The sequence below is a fragment of the Mercenaria mercenaria genome, chromosome 19, assembly GCF_021730395.1.
Source record: "Mercenaria mercenaria strain notata chromosome 19, MADL_Memer_1, whole genome shotgun sequence".
Classification (NCBI taxonomy): Eukaryota; Metazoa; Mollusca; class Bivalvia; order Venerida; family Veneridae; genus Mercenaria; species Mercenaria mercenaria.
In genome coordinates this window covers 17,414,585-17,431,480 of record NC_069379.1, presented here as the reverse complement: position 1 = coordinate 17,431,480, position 16,896 = coordinate 17,414,585, and the positions used below count along the sequence as shown (strand labels likewise).

At 34.5% G+C, this 16,896-nt stretch overlaps 2 protein-coding genes across 2 annotated transcripts; both read left to right on the top strand.

Annotated features, from left to right (window-relative positions):
• Nucleotides 1-896: 896 nt before the first annotated feature.
• Nucleotides 897-4,554, top strand: LOC123541874 (uncharacterized). Its single transcript, XM_053531196.1, has 4 exons — nucleotides 897-1,226; nucleotides 2,048-2,126; nucleotides 3,389-3,562; nucleotides 4,361-4,554. Exons 1-4 carry the CDS (start codon nucleotides 897-899, stop codon nucleotides 4,552-4,554), a joined length of 777 nt encoding a protein of 258 aa, XP_053387171.1.
• A 242-nt stretch (nucleotides 4,555-4,796) lies between these two features.
• LOC128551197 (A disintegrin and metalloproteinase with thrombospondin motifs 9-like) lies at nucleotides 4,797-12,030 on the top strand. The gene is made up of 4 exons (XM_053531811.1): nucleotides 4,797-4,922; nucleotides 6,869-7,024; nucleotides 10,267-10,414; nucleotides 11,076-12,030. The coding sequence occupies exons 2-4, from the start codon at nucleotides 6,878-6,880 to the stop codon at nucleotides 11,114-11,116; spliced, it is 336 nt and encodes a 111-aa protein (XP_053387786.1). The 5' UTR covers nucleotides 4,797-4,922; nucleotides 6,869-6,877; the 3' UTR covers nucleotides 11,117-12,030.
• Nucleotides 12,031-16,896: the final 4,866 nt, after the last annotated feature.

Below are 16,896 nucleotides of genomic sequence, written 5' to 3'. Positions count from 1 at the left end.
TTACCTTTGTAAGTTGTTTAAACCTGGAGCCTTTGTTATTTTAAACACCATGCTATTGAAAACATGGATGCGATCAACCGATTTACCGTATATTGAATGAAAGCATAAAAACATTGATCTGAACAATAATGAGTTATAGGATGTATTGTGTTTGCATAATTCAGAGGCTGATATCAAAACAAATTTAGAGTTCTAATATAATACGCCGGTCCATAGTTTGTTCTATTGCCTGGTCCATAGTTACTGGGCTAAAGTCAAATTTTTAGGAAAAATACTTCTAATAGCACGTGACAAAACACTTATTAAACCCATTGCTGGTCGGGTAGACATAACTACAAGCACTTGATCCCATGAGACTATTAGTTATGAGTATTGACCAGAAAATGCCTCTGTATCCCTTCTCATGGTCTTTTGCACCTTGGGTAATATGTTATGACTTTTGACAGGAAAACCATTCAGTAATGATTTTATTTGACATCCACAGCAATTTAGATTCCACAAAAAAGAGTTCTTATTCCCGTATGATCCTATTGAGAAAAGGCAATCTATTCTTGTGACAAACTGTACTGTAAAAAACAAATACGACTATCAGGACCAGAGTACAGAAAATGTCATTGGCTTCGACTGATGAATAGAAGAAATTAATACGTTCATAAAATATGTAAAACACAATTGCAAACGTCATGGAATCAACGTTGATGGAACATTTGATAACAAAAGAACACTTAGATCTTAAAATGGTTGATTAGTGACAAATCATGAATAGTAATTACAAATAAATGAACATCTTATAAAATGTATTGGATTCTCGTTTGAAAAATTGTCCTGTCGGATATTTTATGGGTGAAAGAAGCTTAACAGAAATATATAGTTTTATAAGTGTAAATTTTGTAACTATGGATAGCTACATACATATATTTACAATTATAATAATTTGTGGACTACTCGGCAAATGGGAAGTTGTTGGTCAGACATGTAAACAGATAGGAGTTGGGAAGAACAATGTCAATAAACGCCTAATTGGGTTTAAAATAGCGGAGAAAGTGGTGCCGGGCCTTCATGACTGCGCTAGAGAATGCATGTATTTAGCACATTGTAAATCGTTCAATTTTGGACAAGATGATAATTTGTGTGAGGTAAACCATGCTGATAGTCATTCAGCAAGTGTTGGCAGTCTCCAAACTGTCCAGCGGTACATTTTCTCGGACATATCTGCCTGGCCAAGGGTAAGTGAATTTCTAGAGTAGAGTTTTATAAAGGTTTTCTCGGACATATCTGCCTGGCCAAGTGAAGCGAATTTCTTGAGTAGAGTTCTTTAAAGGTTTCCTCGGACATATCTGCCTGGCCAAGAGTACGTAAATTTCTAGAGTATAGTTCTATAAAGGTTTTCTCGGACATATCTGCCTGGCCAAGTGTAAGTGAATTTCTAGAGTATAGTTTTATAAAGGTTTTCTCGGACATATATGCCTGGCCAAGTGTAAGTGAATTTCTTGAGTAGAGTTTCATAAAGGTTTTCTCGGACATATCTGCCTGGACAAGGGTATGTAAATTTCTAGAGTATAGTTTTATAAAGGTTTTCTCGGACATATCTGCCTGGCCAAGTGTAAGTGAATTTCTTGAGTAGAGTTTCATAAAGGTTTTCTCGGACATATCTGCCTGGCCAAGGGTATGTAAATTTCTAGAGTATAGTTCTATAAAGGTTTCCTCGGACATATCTGGCTGGCCAAGTGTAAGTGAATTTCTTGAGTAGAGTTCTATAAAGGTTTCCTCGGACATATCTGCCTGGCCAAGGGTAAGTGAATTTCTAGAGTAGAGTTTTATAAAGTAACCAATCTCAGTACTTACGCGCATAATGACTTTTATCCAGGTATAATTTTTCCTTATTTATGCTAGTTTACAAGATGTTAAAACACAGCGCTGCATCAAATTAAAGCTTTTGCTACGGTCGTTACAAAAAAAAAGAATGCTATTAACTTAATTGAGCAGACATTGAACAAGGATCACCTTCTTTACGTAATTTAGACATGATTGCTTTTTTTTCTTACAGACAATGGTTGGACCCTGTGCGGATCAAACATGCACTGGTACACAGCGGTGTGTACCTGAGAAAGGCTGCATTGATACAGGTTTAAATTGCTTTTATACTTCTATAACATTAACAAAACATTTATATGATATTAAAAAAAAAATATATATTTTCTGGACTGATTGTAAGACATTTTTTCTTTTAGTGTTAAGAGGGAATCTCCCCAAGGGAGCCAAATAAATTCATGACAAATAATTTCTGTCTCAATAGACACGGCGTGTTTTTTCAAATTAGAAATAGGTCTCTGGCTAAACTGGCAAAATTTATAAAGATTATATCTCGTCTTCCGTCCCTATAAATTTACGTCCGAAGTTACGCATAGTGTTACATAATAGCCAACTACAAAGAAAATGATTTCATATGATATAGTGTAATATTACAGTTACTACCGATAACCTACTTTGTATCAGTAAACCGTGAACGTTTGCTTTTACATAACTAAAGTCTTGAAATGATTGTCTCGTAGCGATGGAAGATTGATGGAGAAATTTCAATTAATTAATTTTAAACACGATTACTTTGCTTTACAACGAGAAAGAAAATTCGTCCCATTAAAGATAATAAACATGTGATGCATGGTTTCTTTTAACCTGACGCAATGCTGACAAAATTAATATGGAATCAATAGGCCCTTTGTAACTATTGTTAACAAAAGTGAATAATGCATAGAATTCGTTCGTTCTTGTTCGATTACTTTTATTAGAAAATATGAGCTGTGTCATGAGAAAACTAACACACGGGCTTTGCGACCAGCATGGATTCAAACCAGCCTGCGCATCCGCGTAGTCTGGTCAGGATCCATGCTTCTCTAATTGCTATAAGGTTTGTAAGCGAACATCACGGATCCAGACCAGACTGTACTGCGCGGACGCGCAGTTTGGTCTGGATAAATGCTGGTCGCAAAACCGTTATGTTGGTTTTCTCATGGCGCGGCTCACATTTCTTTGAATCTGCATACTTCATGAGATATTCATGTAGTTGCATTATTTTTATTCAATTAAGTGTGTAGCTGCCTAATATTTATCTTTCAAAGTATACTGAATAAATCTGAATAGAATGCATCCTGTTAAAAAAAATCATGAATATATTTTTACCAGAAGAGTGATATGTTACTGCTTATCAATTTTGCGACATTCACGGATGCAATACATTACATGTTGTTGACATGTTATCACACGATTTATAAGAAAATAATTAAATGTAGTTATTGTTATTCTTCCTAACAACTGTTCAGAATTACGCCATAATTTACCATAAATAAACACTAAACTCAAAAACTGCTTCCTTTTATTTTCATTGCAGATTGTGATGACCCACCGGAGATAGACTATGCTGTCGTTCATCCAGGTGCAGTAACTCTTAGTGCAACGCGTACCTATGAGTTTGATTGTCCACCTGTTATGATGAAAAACGGAACAAATGAGGTAACATGCGGTTTGGACTTCAAATGGTCGCCTTTGTATACACGTTGTAGGGGTGAGTTATTTCATATGAAATATTTTCCCTTGGTCGAGTGGTTAAGTCTGTTGACTTCGAATTTCTAGCACATTATCAGTATTTGCATAGAATACAGAATAATTCTTATGAGAATGCCATCAAGCTGATTTACCAAAGGTCAGTGCTTCTTTCAAGGGGTCCTCCCGTGCTTTACAGAATGTACGGATGAGCATTTGGGGTCATTCATCACCATAGAAAGTTAAAGAAGCCGCTGATATATGACTTACATTGTGTCTATATTACTCTTAACACAACAATAAAAGAATGACACAAGCTAAATTTAGCGGTAAAGCACATTTCATTTTAGTCCATCTAAGGATCTTTCGTTTTATGTTACCTCCCAGTCAGGTCACGCTTCAGTTACAATATTTCAATATTGTAACGCCAAATGCCCCATAATATCAGATCCCTTTTCTAATTTCCAGTTGTTTAGTTCTGTCCATTGTTTTCTCAGTTAAGACAAACCTTTTTTTTCACAGGGGACAATACTCTGCTTTTCTTGGAATTACACTATTATCGAAGGGTCCGTGGTGCACCATCGTATGAACACACCTGCGGATTCTCTAAAAAATGTACGTGTAGCATATGTAAATGTTGAGTTCTGCTCAACCTGCGGTTAGAGGGCGTAGACGGTAGCATGCATCTCCACACCGTCCATGAACAGGCTCATTCAAACCGAGCCTGCAACATTTTCGTTTTTGTCGTGTCTTTGGAGATTCCACTTTTATTTTATTTTCTTACCAAATCATTTTACAAGAATTGTAATCATATTTCTAGTACTCCAAAACTGTTCCGACGTGAAAATGTGCAACCCGACATACTCGGATGGAGAATACTGGATATATCCCGAGGCTATGGGAGGACACAAGATCAAAGTTTTTTGTTATGGAATGACAACAACGTCCCCGTCTGAATACATCACAGGTGAAACGTCGTATGATCTATCTCCTCTATTTGACAGCTATATCTGACATCAGTGCGATTTTTTTTATTATTTAATGAAATTTAACAGCATTAATTCCATTAAGAAATATCAGTCACCCTAAAAATGTTTAATGAAATCAAACACTTTTAGAAATTTTCAAAATTTGATCATTCTGTCCCCGTACTATAACATATACAATAACTCTGATATGATATGACGATTACAAGGAATAGACATTTATATAAGGAATGTGATGTCAAACGGTTGCTTCTGTTTTCCCTGGCTGTCATTTTGTATTTTCTTTGAAGTTCTTTTATTTCAGTTAACCCAACTCAGAACTATGCTTTCGACGCTGGTAAGGATTACAGTCCGGGACTATTTACGAATTATGAGAAAATACGTGTCACTCTTGGGGTAGTTATTTTTCATATTTTAATCTTAAAGGTTTAAGTACTATTTGATAGCTTTAGCTGTTTTTCTATGAGAAATAATTGTTTGTACTTATCTACATTTCATCTGTGTCTATATCTATTGTGTTGTCAGGCAAGAGGCCTAGTTGCTAGGGTCGATGACTTTAAATCCTGTGACCGTAACCACGGTAACCACTACTAGGTTGAAACCTCGCTTGGGATTCAGTATTCTTTTATGTGAGGAAGCCATTCAGCTTGCTTTCGAATGGTCAGTGGTTCTACCTAGATGACCATCAACCGTGTTTGAAAGAGTACTCGGAAGGCATCTTGGGTCGATTAGACGTTAGACTCATCAAACATGTTTGTTAGCAAGCAGTTTAATACAATGCATATACTTGTTCGTCAGTGATAAACCGCACTTCATTTAACCCGAGCTTATATTAACACTATACCAATTTTTCAATTTTGGCAAATGCAATGTGGCTCAAGGTGTCCGTGTATGGCATGTCAAACGTTGCTAAATTATATATGTACGTTATTATTATTGTATGTTTGTTATTGTTATTTAATGTCGTGTCATTCATATTATAAAATTTGCTATTGTTATTTTATATGTCGTTATTCTAATGGTAAGTTCGATATTCTTATGGTAAAAGTCATTATTGTTATTCTATATTTCGTTATTGTTATTGTATCTTTGATATTGTTATTCAATGTCATGTCATTCATATTCAAAGTCTAACCATTTTTATTTTATATGTCGTTATTCTTATTGTATGTTCGATATTCTTATGGTAAAAGTCATTATTGTTATTCTATATTGCATTATTCTTATTTTATCTTTGATATTGTTATTCAATGTCGTGTCATTCATATTCTAAGTGTTATCATTGTTATTCTATATGTCGTTATTATTATTGTATGTTCGATATTCTTATTGTAAAAGACGTTATTGTTGTTGTATATTCATTATTGATTTCGTAAGCTTGATATTCTTATTGTATGTGCGATTTCCCGCGATATAAATAGCACAGCGACGCTATACAAATACAATCACATAACATAGAATAAGAATGACACGTTTTGTAAATAGAATCGTCAGATATTGAACAACAATGATGACTTTTACCATAGGAATATCGAACATACAAAAAGAATAACGATATATACAATAACAGTGGTAATACTTAGAATATGAATTACACGACATTGAATAACAATTATATCAAAGCTCAGTAAGAATAACGAAATATAGAATAACAATAATGACGTTTACCATAAGAATATCGAACATACAATAAGAATAACGACATATAGAATAACAATGGTAAGACTTAGAATATGAAAGCCACGACATTGAATAACAATATCAAAGATACAATAAGAATAACGAAATATAGAATAACAATAATGACTTTTAGAATATGAATGACAATACATTGTATAACAATAACAAACATACAATAAGAATAACATACCTACAGTACAACCTCTCCAGAGCGACCCTCTCTTAAGCAAAAACCTCTCTATAACAACATCATAAAAACAACAACCTCTAAATAACAGTCAATATTTGTATCTCCCAAAGGGTGTTGCTCTACAGAGGTTGCACTGTATATAATTTGGCAACGTATGACATGCCATATCCGTGTAGCACTTCTTGGTAATATGCAGATATTGTCTAATTCTTCAAAAAGTCCATAAAATGTGGCTAGTATAAATATTATTTTCTCTGTTGCATTGATTGCCCTATTTTACTAACAAAGAAACGTATTGTATTATTTTTCGTGTATTTCATTGTATGTATAAAATGGATTGTTACATGTCCTAACTACACTTCTGTTGAAAATATAGCGATGAATCCGTGCTTGACACACATAAATTATTTACAGAAATCTTTTTCTATTGATATTTACAAATATCTATGTACATTTTCTTTCCAAAATTTAGGCAAACATAATGGTAGACCGCGAAGATACCACATTCGCTGATTCGACCTACCCTTATGCATCTGCTGGTGGCTGCAACTGTGTTGTCAGTTGTCAGCCGTGGAAAGGATACTTTAATATATCGACAGTTGGCACGGGTTTGAGATTTGGATACCAGGTAATTTAAAAGTTCTTTTGTACTACACCATGTGTGAAACCAGGCATAACTACATGTGAAATGCCATAAAGGATGAATCTCATCTTGTACTGGAATGATCGCTTTGTACTGATTTGAGAAAAAAATGTAAAGAAATATCATTGGTTGAGACCAAATATTTCAATATTTGTTGAATAAAAGGCTTTCGACAATGTTATAGTTAACAAGAACTTTGCTACGTACGTACATATAGCTTTGGACATGTATTTAAAATATAGTGGATCATAATAAAGTCCATGAAAGGATCCTTTGTAAGCGTAGAAAGTAAGCATGCAACACAACTGAGCTGTGCCATGAGAAAACCAACATAGTGGGTTTGCGACCAGCATGGATCCAGACCAGCCTGCGCATCCGCGCAGTTTGGCCAGGATCCATGCTGTTCGCTAACGGTATCTCCAATTCAAATAGGCTTAAAAAGCGAACAGCATGGATCCTGACCAGACTGCGCAGATAGAATCTTTTTATGAGAGGTGATTGAATGGGTAATACTCCTCATACAACCTAGCACCGGCTTAAGCGTATATCTATATCTATCTATATTACAAACAAATGTATTCCGTGACCTTAAAGGACAAGAAAACAATGACATGAGAAATCTGCTGTCGTGACAATTATTTAAATCCGTATATCCTTTGGAAGCCTAAAGCACAACACAATAACATTACGCCAGGCCCTGTTTTGAGCATGTCTGTATATGAGCGGCATTGATATATGCAACACCTCTAAGGCCTCCTCTTACCAGCATAAGCGAAAATTCTATTATGAATAGAATCAATGTATTCCATGACGCCAAAAGATTATAGAAAATAAAAACATTGATTCCAAGTTCAGAGAGTTTTTCACAGTTAAAAAAAACCCGTGAAAAAGCTCATTTGAAATCAAAGAACGAAACGAGGAAAGCAATAGCAGAATGATACGGTTTGACTAAGTCTGTTCATGAAGAACACCGGGTAAAGCGGAGTCCCTTAATGATAATCATTAATTGAGCTGTGCCATGAGAAAACCAACATAGTGGGTTTGCGACCAGCATGGATCCACACCAGCCTGCGCATCCGCGCAGTCTGGTCAGATTCCATGCTGTTCGCTAAAGGTTTCTCAATCCCAAAAGGCTTTAAAAGCGAACATCATGGATCCTGACCAGACTGCACGGATGCACAGGCTGGTCTGGATCCATGCTGGTCGCAAACCCACTATGCTGGTTTTTTCATGGCACGGCTCAATTATTCCAAAAGACCACGAAATATAATGCTGAGTGCGAATCCGGAGAGACATTTTACAGCCGCCACATGGCACATAAGCCTTATTCAACCCACTCTATTTAATATGTATGAAGGAATAGGCATATTTTGTTATAGTTCAAATATTAATATAGTTCTGATATTTAGAAAATATTGTTATAAATTATGCTTGAAATTTATAACTTTATTTTGTAGATAGATAGATAGGTAGCCAGGATCTAGGTAGATAAGTAGATAGGTAAATAGATTTTGTTAACTTATTATGTATGTGTAAAACAAAATACCAATTCTAATATGCATATCTCTGTTAAAACACTCTTAAGCTTGAAATGACAGCACGTTAACGTGCGGTGACTTTTTTTTTTGTTGCGACAAAGAAAGAGCGCTACCATATTTTTTTCTGCTGTTTTAGCTTAAGTGCATATTAGAATCAAAATCATTTATTATAATAGCAAAACCGTGTTTTAACACTGCTAATACACTGGAGTGGTAATACGTCGTACAAATAACTTCACGAGGCTGCTCCCTTGTGAAAGTCTTATGCCTGATATATAACCGCCGATCTTGCATAGTGTTAAAACACTCTTTTGCTATAAATTGTTTCTTAATGTAATAACAGAACGATATTGATTATCGAAGGTACGATTTTGTGACTTTGTGTTTCATTCAGCTAACAAGGTGTAAAAATATCAACATTGATACTCGCAAAATATTTAAACACCTTTATTCATATTTTTTCTTATTTTCAATAAAACCTGTAAGAAGATAATTTGGACTCGTAAAATGCAACCAAGCAAAATAATAGCAAACTCGGTTTGATTGAGTCTGTTCATGAGAGGTAATGGAAAGTGCCGCACCCCTCACGCCTCCTATCACTAGGCTTGAGAGGAACTCTGTTACTCATGAACATTGAGTAAACTTCATGATCCGAAGGAAGGCAAAATCACTGAATCCAAGTTTTACTGCCGTCACAAGACACTCAAAGGTTGATGTTGTGTTAGTTAATAAAACCTGTAAGAAGATCCTTGGGAAGCTTAAAATGAGCCGTGCCATGAGAAAACCAACATAGTGGGTTTGTGACCAGCATGGATCCAGACCAGCCTGCGCATCCGCGCAGTCTGGTCAGGGTCCATACTGTTCGCTTTCAAAGTCTATTGCAATTAGAGAAACTGTTAGCGAACAGCGGATGCGCAGGTTAGTCTGGATCCATGCTGGTCGCAAACCCATTATGTTGGTTTCCCCATGGCACGGCTCAAATGCTTTCTTGCATACCAGACGGGGATTTCCGGTATTTTTACCGGTGCTGGAAAAATCCATCTTACACCATGGGGTGTAAGATGACTCTCGTGCTTTAAATGACGTATTACGAACTACATATATGTAGAAGATTTATGTAGTTATTTATATTTTATTTCGAAAAACGGAATAAAAATCCAATACCTTGACAGTTTCTCTTTGTTCCTGATAGTATATTTCTTGATTCAAAACACGTTATTTTATCAAAAATTCATAACGTTACGCTGGAATTGATAAAACAAAACCGGAACTAATCATTGTTATTTATCTTTCAAACGTCATGACGTATTTCCTGTTTACGGACGTCGATTTCCCGCGCTTTGTTTAAATACGCTGCTATAAGAAATAGTTATAAAAAGAAAGCCGTCCGACTGATTTTATCTTATTATTATAACTTGTTATCGGTATGCAAGAAAAAAATTCTGTCACTGGTTATAGGTGCAGACGGGAATATCCGGCTCTTGGATAACTGTTTAGGCGGTAACTCGTAGGAACCTCGTTACCGCCTATACAGTTACCCTCGAGGCCGGAAATTCCCATCTGCACCTATAACCAGTGGAAGAATCTTATAATCAAGCAAAATAATAGCAGACTCGGTTTGACTTCGTCTGTTAAAATCATTTGAGTAAAATGATTACCTTAATGTTCCTTTTGTTACATATCTAACAGGTCACTTGGATAACATCGGGCTGGCAACCGGGAATATCGGACTTTACGCGAAATGCAGATAGCACAAGAATTTGGGCTCGTTGTGGAGGTTATTGTGGTGGATGTTCTCCAGATGGCCCTCTGTATTTGTATTACAATGCGGATGACGGTTAGTAGGGTTTTAACATTAAAATATTTTACTGATGAAAGTCATTAATTTTGAAACAATTTGTGCTACATAGCCCATTATAATTTGCCTTTGCATCTAAATACAAGGTTAAGTGTTAATAAGTCTTCTAATGTCGCCAAATATGTTTTAATTCAATGAATATGTATTTACTTTTTACTTGCTTGCCCAAGAAAATCTTAGTTTGATAAATGATAAACGGCATGCATCTTTGCAAGTGAAAATACAAATTTGTCACATACTTATTATTACTATTATTATACCGGATTAATATAGCGGCCTTTTTGTGATAAGCACGTTCAAAAGCGCTTTAGATGTAGCAAACGCAGCCAAACATAGCGCGAAATTCATCCCCCACTAGTACAGACACAGAGCGATCTGACCAGAGGGAAAGTGTGAGATAAAGCCCCTAGAACCGACAGAGATAAATCATTTTAAAATACAGGCCTGTCTGACTAACTTAGCCTTGCGAATAGACAATCTGGTTCTGGTATAGCACCAATACACGCGAAGCCGTCTTTCCTGGGAAGAACCAGTACAGGCCTCTTAGTCATAATGTGTGTCATCGTTTTAAAGTAACATGTTAATGAACACAATATTCGTAATTGTTTGTTAATTTTAATATAACAATATTTATTTACAGTTGTAGATGATGGAAATACAGTATACCCCGACTGTGTTTGAATTCAATGGAATCATCGACTAGATATGAGAAACAGTATCTGTTATCGAAATGGCAGAATTCACTTTTGAATACAAGTGTAGTTACTTTTTGCACCTGTAGCCGAACGCACTGTCTGAGTTACGAAACATTTTGTCAAAGGTCAAAATATTTTAAAAGAAACTACTAAAATATGTAGCAGAACAAACTTTATGAGCAAAAACATTATTTCCCCTGAGATTGATAAGAAGACAAAATTGCTTACAAGTTTATCACGCGTTTGTTCTGTTACTAATTCAGCCATTTATTCATGAAAAGCCAGCACACGGAGGTTCTCGTGGACGCACGCGGATGGTGAACATATTTGATCGAATAATGTAAAACAATTCAAGATTTGTTTTATCTCAAATTCCATAAAATGTTACAGAGAATAATCAAATATTATCATAGTGGTGTCGAAACAGTTGCGTTTAGCGTAAAATGATTATTCATTTTCATGTCTTGGTCTTCGATTTTTAATGAAATTTCAATACACCGACAATGTGCTTTCTATATCAATAAATATGATGGAGTCGCATCGCTCGTGCAGTTGGACGGAGCTTAAAAGACAAAAGAATAAGGTACTATGAACATTTATATCTTGACAGTCTTTTTTTTTTTTTTTTGAATATTTTACAAAGAAAAATATAATAAAATTAACTGTTTTATTTAATGATAGGGATTCTTGAAACAACATCCGCTAAGATTCTGCAGACGTTTTGCGCGAAAAATGTTTGTTAATTGTACAACAAAACCCATTATTTAAACAGATATAGATTTGCATTATTATATATAAAGATTCAAAAGGTAAATTTGAAAGATTATTGATATATATTTATGCCTCTCTGCTGGTAATATGAAAAATTAATTATTCATTGTTCCCCTCTGTATGTGTATGTGTATGTGTCTGGAACAGTTGATAATGTAGTTTATTTGATTTCATTTTACCCTAGAGGAATACTGAAGTCATGGTATCACAGTTTAGGATAGGTTTTGTTTTTGTGGTCTCCGATTATGGAGTAGAAAATACTGAACACATGATTAATTTTGAACTCTACAGTTTATACATTTAATTTAGCTATTTTTGTTTTTGAAATATAGACCGGAGTTTGTGTCCTAATGTTCTTGCTTTGAGACCAGATTCAACATTAGATTTGTATTTAGGTATGCACCCAAATTATTTAAAAATAGACGATTGACATTTATTAGTGAAATAATTTGTTTGATTAGATTATGCCGTTTTATAAGAGATCTTGATTGTGTAGGAAGAACATTGCGTTTTGTTTTTGAATAATTTGTTAACTAAAGTTAGATATTTTCATCCCTTTGAATATTTTCGCCGTTTAGTGATTACCTTGATCTGTTTACTAAGACCTTTGCCATTTAGTGAGATATCTTGATCTGTTTACTAAGACCTTTGCCATTTAGTGAGATATCTTGATCTGTTTACTAAGACCATTGCCATTTAGTGAGATATCTTGATCTGTTTACTAAGACCATTGCCATTTAGTGAGATATCTTGATCTGTTTACTAAGACCTTTGCCATTTAGTAAGATATCTTGATCTGTTTACTAAGACCTTTGCCATTTAGTGAGATATCTTGATCTGTTTACTAAGACCTTTGCCATTTAGTGAGATATCTTGATCTGTTTACTAAGACCTTTGCCATTTAGTAAGATATCTTGATCTGTTTACTAAGACCTTTGCCATTTAGTGAGATATTTTGATTTTGTTGCTAGTGCAAAACAATGTGGTTGCTATGACACGTAGTACACATGTATAAAATATGATAAAAATGGAAAGTTAGATCTTGCTCTAACTTCTTATGAAACTTAAATTGATGGATGTTCTGTTATTGTGTAGCTATTGCAAAAAAGTGCTTCTTGTGTGCAACAAATACCCCCAAAAATGAAGTAAATGTTGATTCTGTGATAAAATAAATAATGCAAGATATGTTTTCCCTTGCATTTGGTAAATAGGTAGAAGACAACGAGGTAATTTATAAAACATGTAGTTTATTTTTCTTTTCCAGCGTGTATGTATGTGTCTGTTCGTCCATCTGCTTATCCGTCTCTCAGTAAAAAAAAGTGGATTCTCTAATTACTTTAAAATGTACAATATTTGTTCAAGAAACATTGAACATTGATAGAAAGCAATATGTAGAATATACAGACCAGTTGAATTTGTCCATTTATCTGTCCATCCGTCGGTTACAAAACAAAATGGATTCTTTTATAACCTTAAAAATTTACTATTTTATTTCATAAAACGTGACTTATAGATAGTTTATCTGAAGAATATGCATGTTCTTGAAACGATATTTCAACATAATTTTAAAAGCAGGAATATAACAAATGCCCATTCCGGAATGAGACTTGAAATGATGGGCAATAATTTTGTTGTTCATATTTTTTTCATAGTGTTGTCAATGGTTTCTTACACATTTCACTTAAAACAAAGCATAACAACTCAGCATCAGTATCTTGCAAATATCTTATTCTTGCAATATTTGTGCTAATATTTTAATATTTATGTAATGTCATTCTGGAAATTCGATTTCTAACATGCAGGCATTTTTATGGTACTTGCAACATGACCATTGTGGAAAATGGAATCAATACGAAGATCATTTGGAAGCATAGAACCTGCTACATTTCTGTAATGAACCTGTCCATCTTGCAATTTGGAGAGAACCATTAACTGTTAAAAGGGGTGCATACAAAAAAGATACCGACAGAATGGCGAACAGTGCAGATCCTGATTGGACTACATGAATGTGCAGGCTAGTCATGATCTGCACTGGTCGCAAAGACCGAATCAATTGTATCCAGCATTATAAGGGTTAAAAGCTGTCCAACTTTTCTAAAAACTAGAGCGTTTATTAAAAATATAGTGATTGATTTCTACTCTTGTCGAAAGTTGGCGTATCTGTCATTAAGACATTGTTGCGCAAAAAAAAAAAACAGAAAAAAACAAAACAACAACAACAATACATTCAATTGTTTCGTGTTAGAGAGTCATGGAAAGTATACTGTGACACACTGCGACATAAGGCATCTCATGTGACGTCACCTATGAAAGCGCATTGCAGTGTAACATTAACGTTGAAATTTATTCAGCGCTTAGTGATGTCACGTTTCATAATACACTGTATTAGATATTTTTTGACAACCGTATCGCTTTACTTCTAATTAAATCACACCCAAATTTCACGAGCAATAGTGGCTCCAAGTGACACAGATATATAGGCGCATGGTGAATGTCATAATAAAAATAATGAGCTTGTAAGAAATGCTGTAGATGCTTATAAGTAGTAATGGCTTATTCGTCAGCACGGTTAACATTGTAACTAACATAGCTTTACTACGACAGTATTCATTTCACAAGCATCTGTAAAAGCACATTTATCAAATAAAACACATATTCATCGTTCACCTAACAGCCAGAAATCAATAACTTTGTATTATATTTGTCATGCATTGTTAAATATAATTAGAGTTTTGCATATTCTTAAAGAACTCAATTATATTCAGTGCTCAGTGATTTTTTAACACCACTTAATTATTCATCTTTTTTTCGTTGTTCTCTGATCATCTTCCATGGAGAGTTGAAAAGATCAATGTCCATTATATCATGTTTTTATCTAATGGGATCAATTAAAGATATATTAGTTATGGTTTGTTTTTGTGGAAGCTTTGACAGTGTGGGCACACTCTAACCTCATCCCGATTAAAGATTAAGTAAAGTACCAGTAACCTGGTTTAAGGTTTGACTAAATATTTTTTTAGGTATGTATTATTTGTATTATCCTCAAAGGATTCTTTAAAGTCAACACAACTCACTCTGAATTGCCACCAGCTTAACACATCTTTTACAGTGCATACCATTCATTTTCACACAGTTGAGTATTATGCATTGTCACCAGCTAAACACATTTTGTTACTGTGCATACCAATCATTTTAACACAGTTGAGCATGCACTGTCACCAGCTTAACATGTTTTTTTTTTACTGTGCATACCAATAATTTTAACACAGTTGAGTATGCATTGTTACATGTTCAAAAAGTGGATAATTTGCAAGTTTGTAATATTTTTCGAAATTTGCAAATAGTTTTATGTTCAAAGTTAAGTTTGTCTTCAATATTTGTATTAATGGCGGGCAGATGATGGATTGTTGTCAGCAAAATCATGGAAAAAGCTATGCAATTATTCTTGCAGAGACATGAAGACGATCTATTTGCATAAACTATGTATATTAAACACAAAATATATACTCTCAGTAAGTTGTCTCTGAAAAATGAAATTAAACTCAAGTACGGGCGATTCATATGTTTACAAAATACAAATATATTGAATGGCTTGCCGTTCAATAGTCAAAGCTCTGTCATGAAGCTCGACTATTAGTTTAATTATTGCATCAATTAATTGAAAAAAGTTGATCAAAACGCATGATAGATGTTCAGGAATGTTAGATAATTAGTGCATTTGTGTCAGTTTGTATAATTTGAATTATTGTTACTAAATTCAATATGCTAAAATTAATTAATGAAGTAAGCAATAACTGTAAGGTTATGTCCATGAAAATATATGAGATGTAAAAATGTTTTATATTTGATTAGCAGATTATTCTATTGAGATCTACGTCACGAGACACACTTAAAGGTCATGTCGTGACTTTCTAGCTTTTGGTGTATGGGGAAGACCTCAGGCTTCCCTCCGAGCATTACTTCAGGCAACAACGGATACCTCCCGTAATACAGCTGGATAACTTTCTCACATGAAAAATGTTCACACCTGAAGCGAGGTTTTGAGCCCACAGCGGTGAGACACAATTGATTCGAAGTCAGTGAATTTAAACATTCGGGAAAGCAGGCTTAGTGTTACAATTACTGTTTCAATTATATTTTATGACTAAAGTAGATTACATGGGACCAGAACCAAGTTCAACCTAGACTGCTATCAATTGCTTGGTTGCGTTCTATACTTTCAGACGATCTTCATCTACTTTTTCAATCAATAATAATATCATTGGCATTTAAGGAATGTATTTCCCACAGTGAAAAAAACTAAGACAAATGAGCTTTAATACAATCACAGAAGTAGAAAAAAGAAGTGAACGGACATAACACTTTCATTCAGTTGACCCAATTTAATTTAAAATGCATTCATTATATACCTAAGAAATACAGCAGATGATTATGAAATTCTGAATTATCTTTCAATTTCGATTGTCGGGTAATCGTCGTCCGTCGTCATCCGTCGTAATCCACTGAATTGTTTAAATGTTTTTTTCGCGTGTGATCTCCAGGTTGGCGTTATTATTTGCCCAAAACATACATATCTTACATGGTGCATATTCACAAACAAGAAAAAATCTTTAGATATAAATTACCACAATGCTCCGACGAAAGAAAGAGAACGTATGCTGTTCAAATGATACAAGCTTGAATGTCACACAGAATATTCGGTTGGGAAACTGATGGAATTAAATGACATTATCAAGTCTCAACATGTTCTAGACATGCCTTAGCTTACCTGCTTTTCATGTTAAAAAAAAACAAATTTGAAACCGTCCCTTTTATGGATGTGTTGCCATTTTGCTGCCACTATTTCTTTCTTATTCAGTTTGGCCATACCCTTTGAATTTTTTCAACAAAGGCCAAAGCTTTATCTATCAGAGATTAAAACGAAGAATCATTTCAAAATGTAAAGATTTTTTCGTAACAATTCCTCATGCGTCTGCACTAGCGTCCGCGTCACAA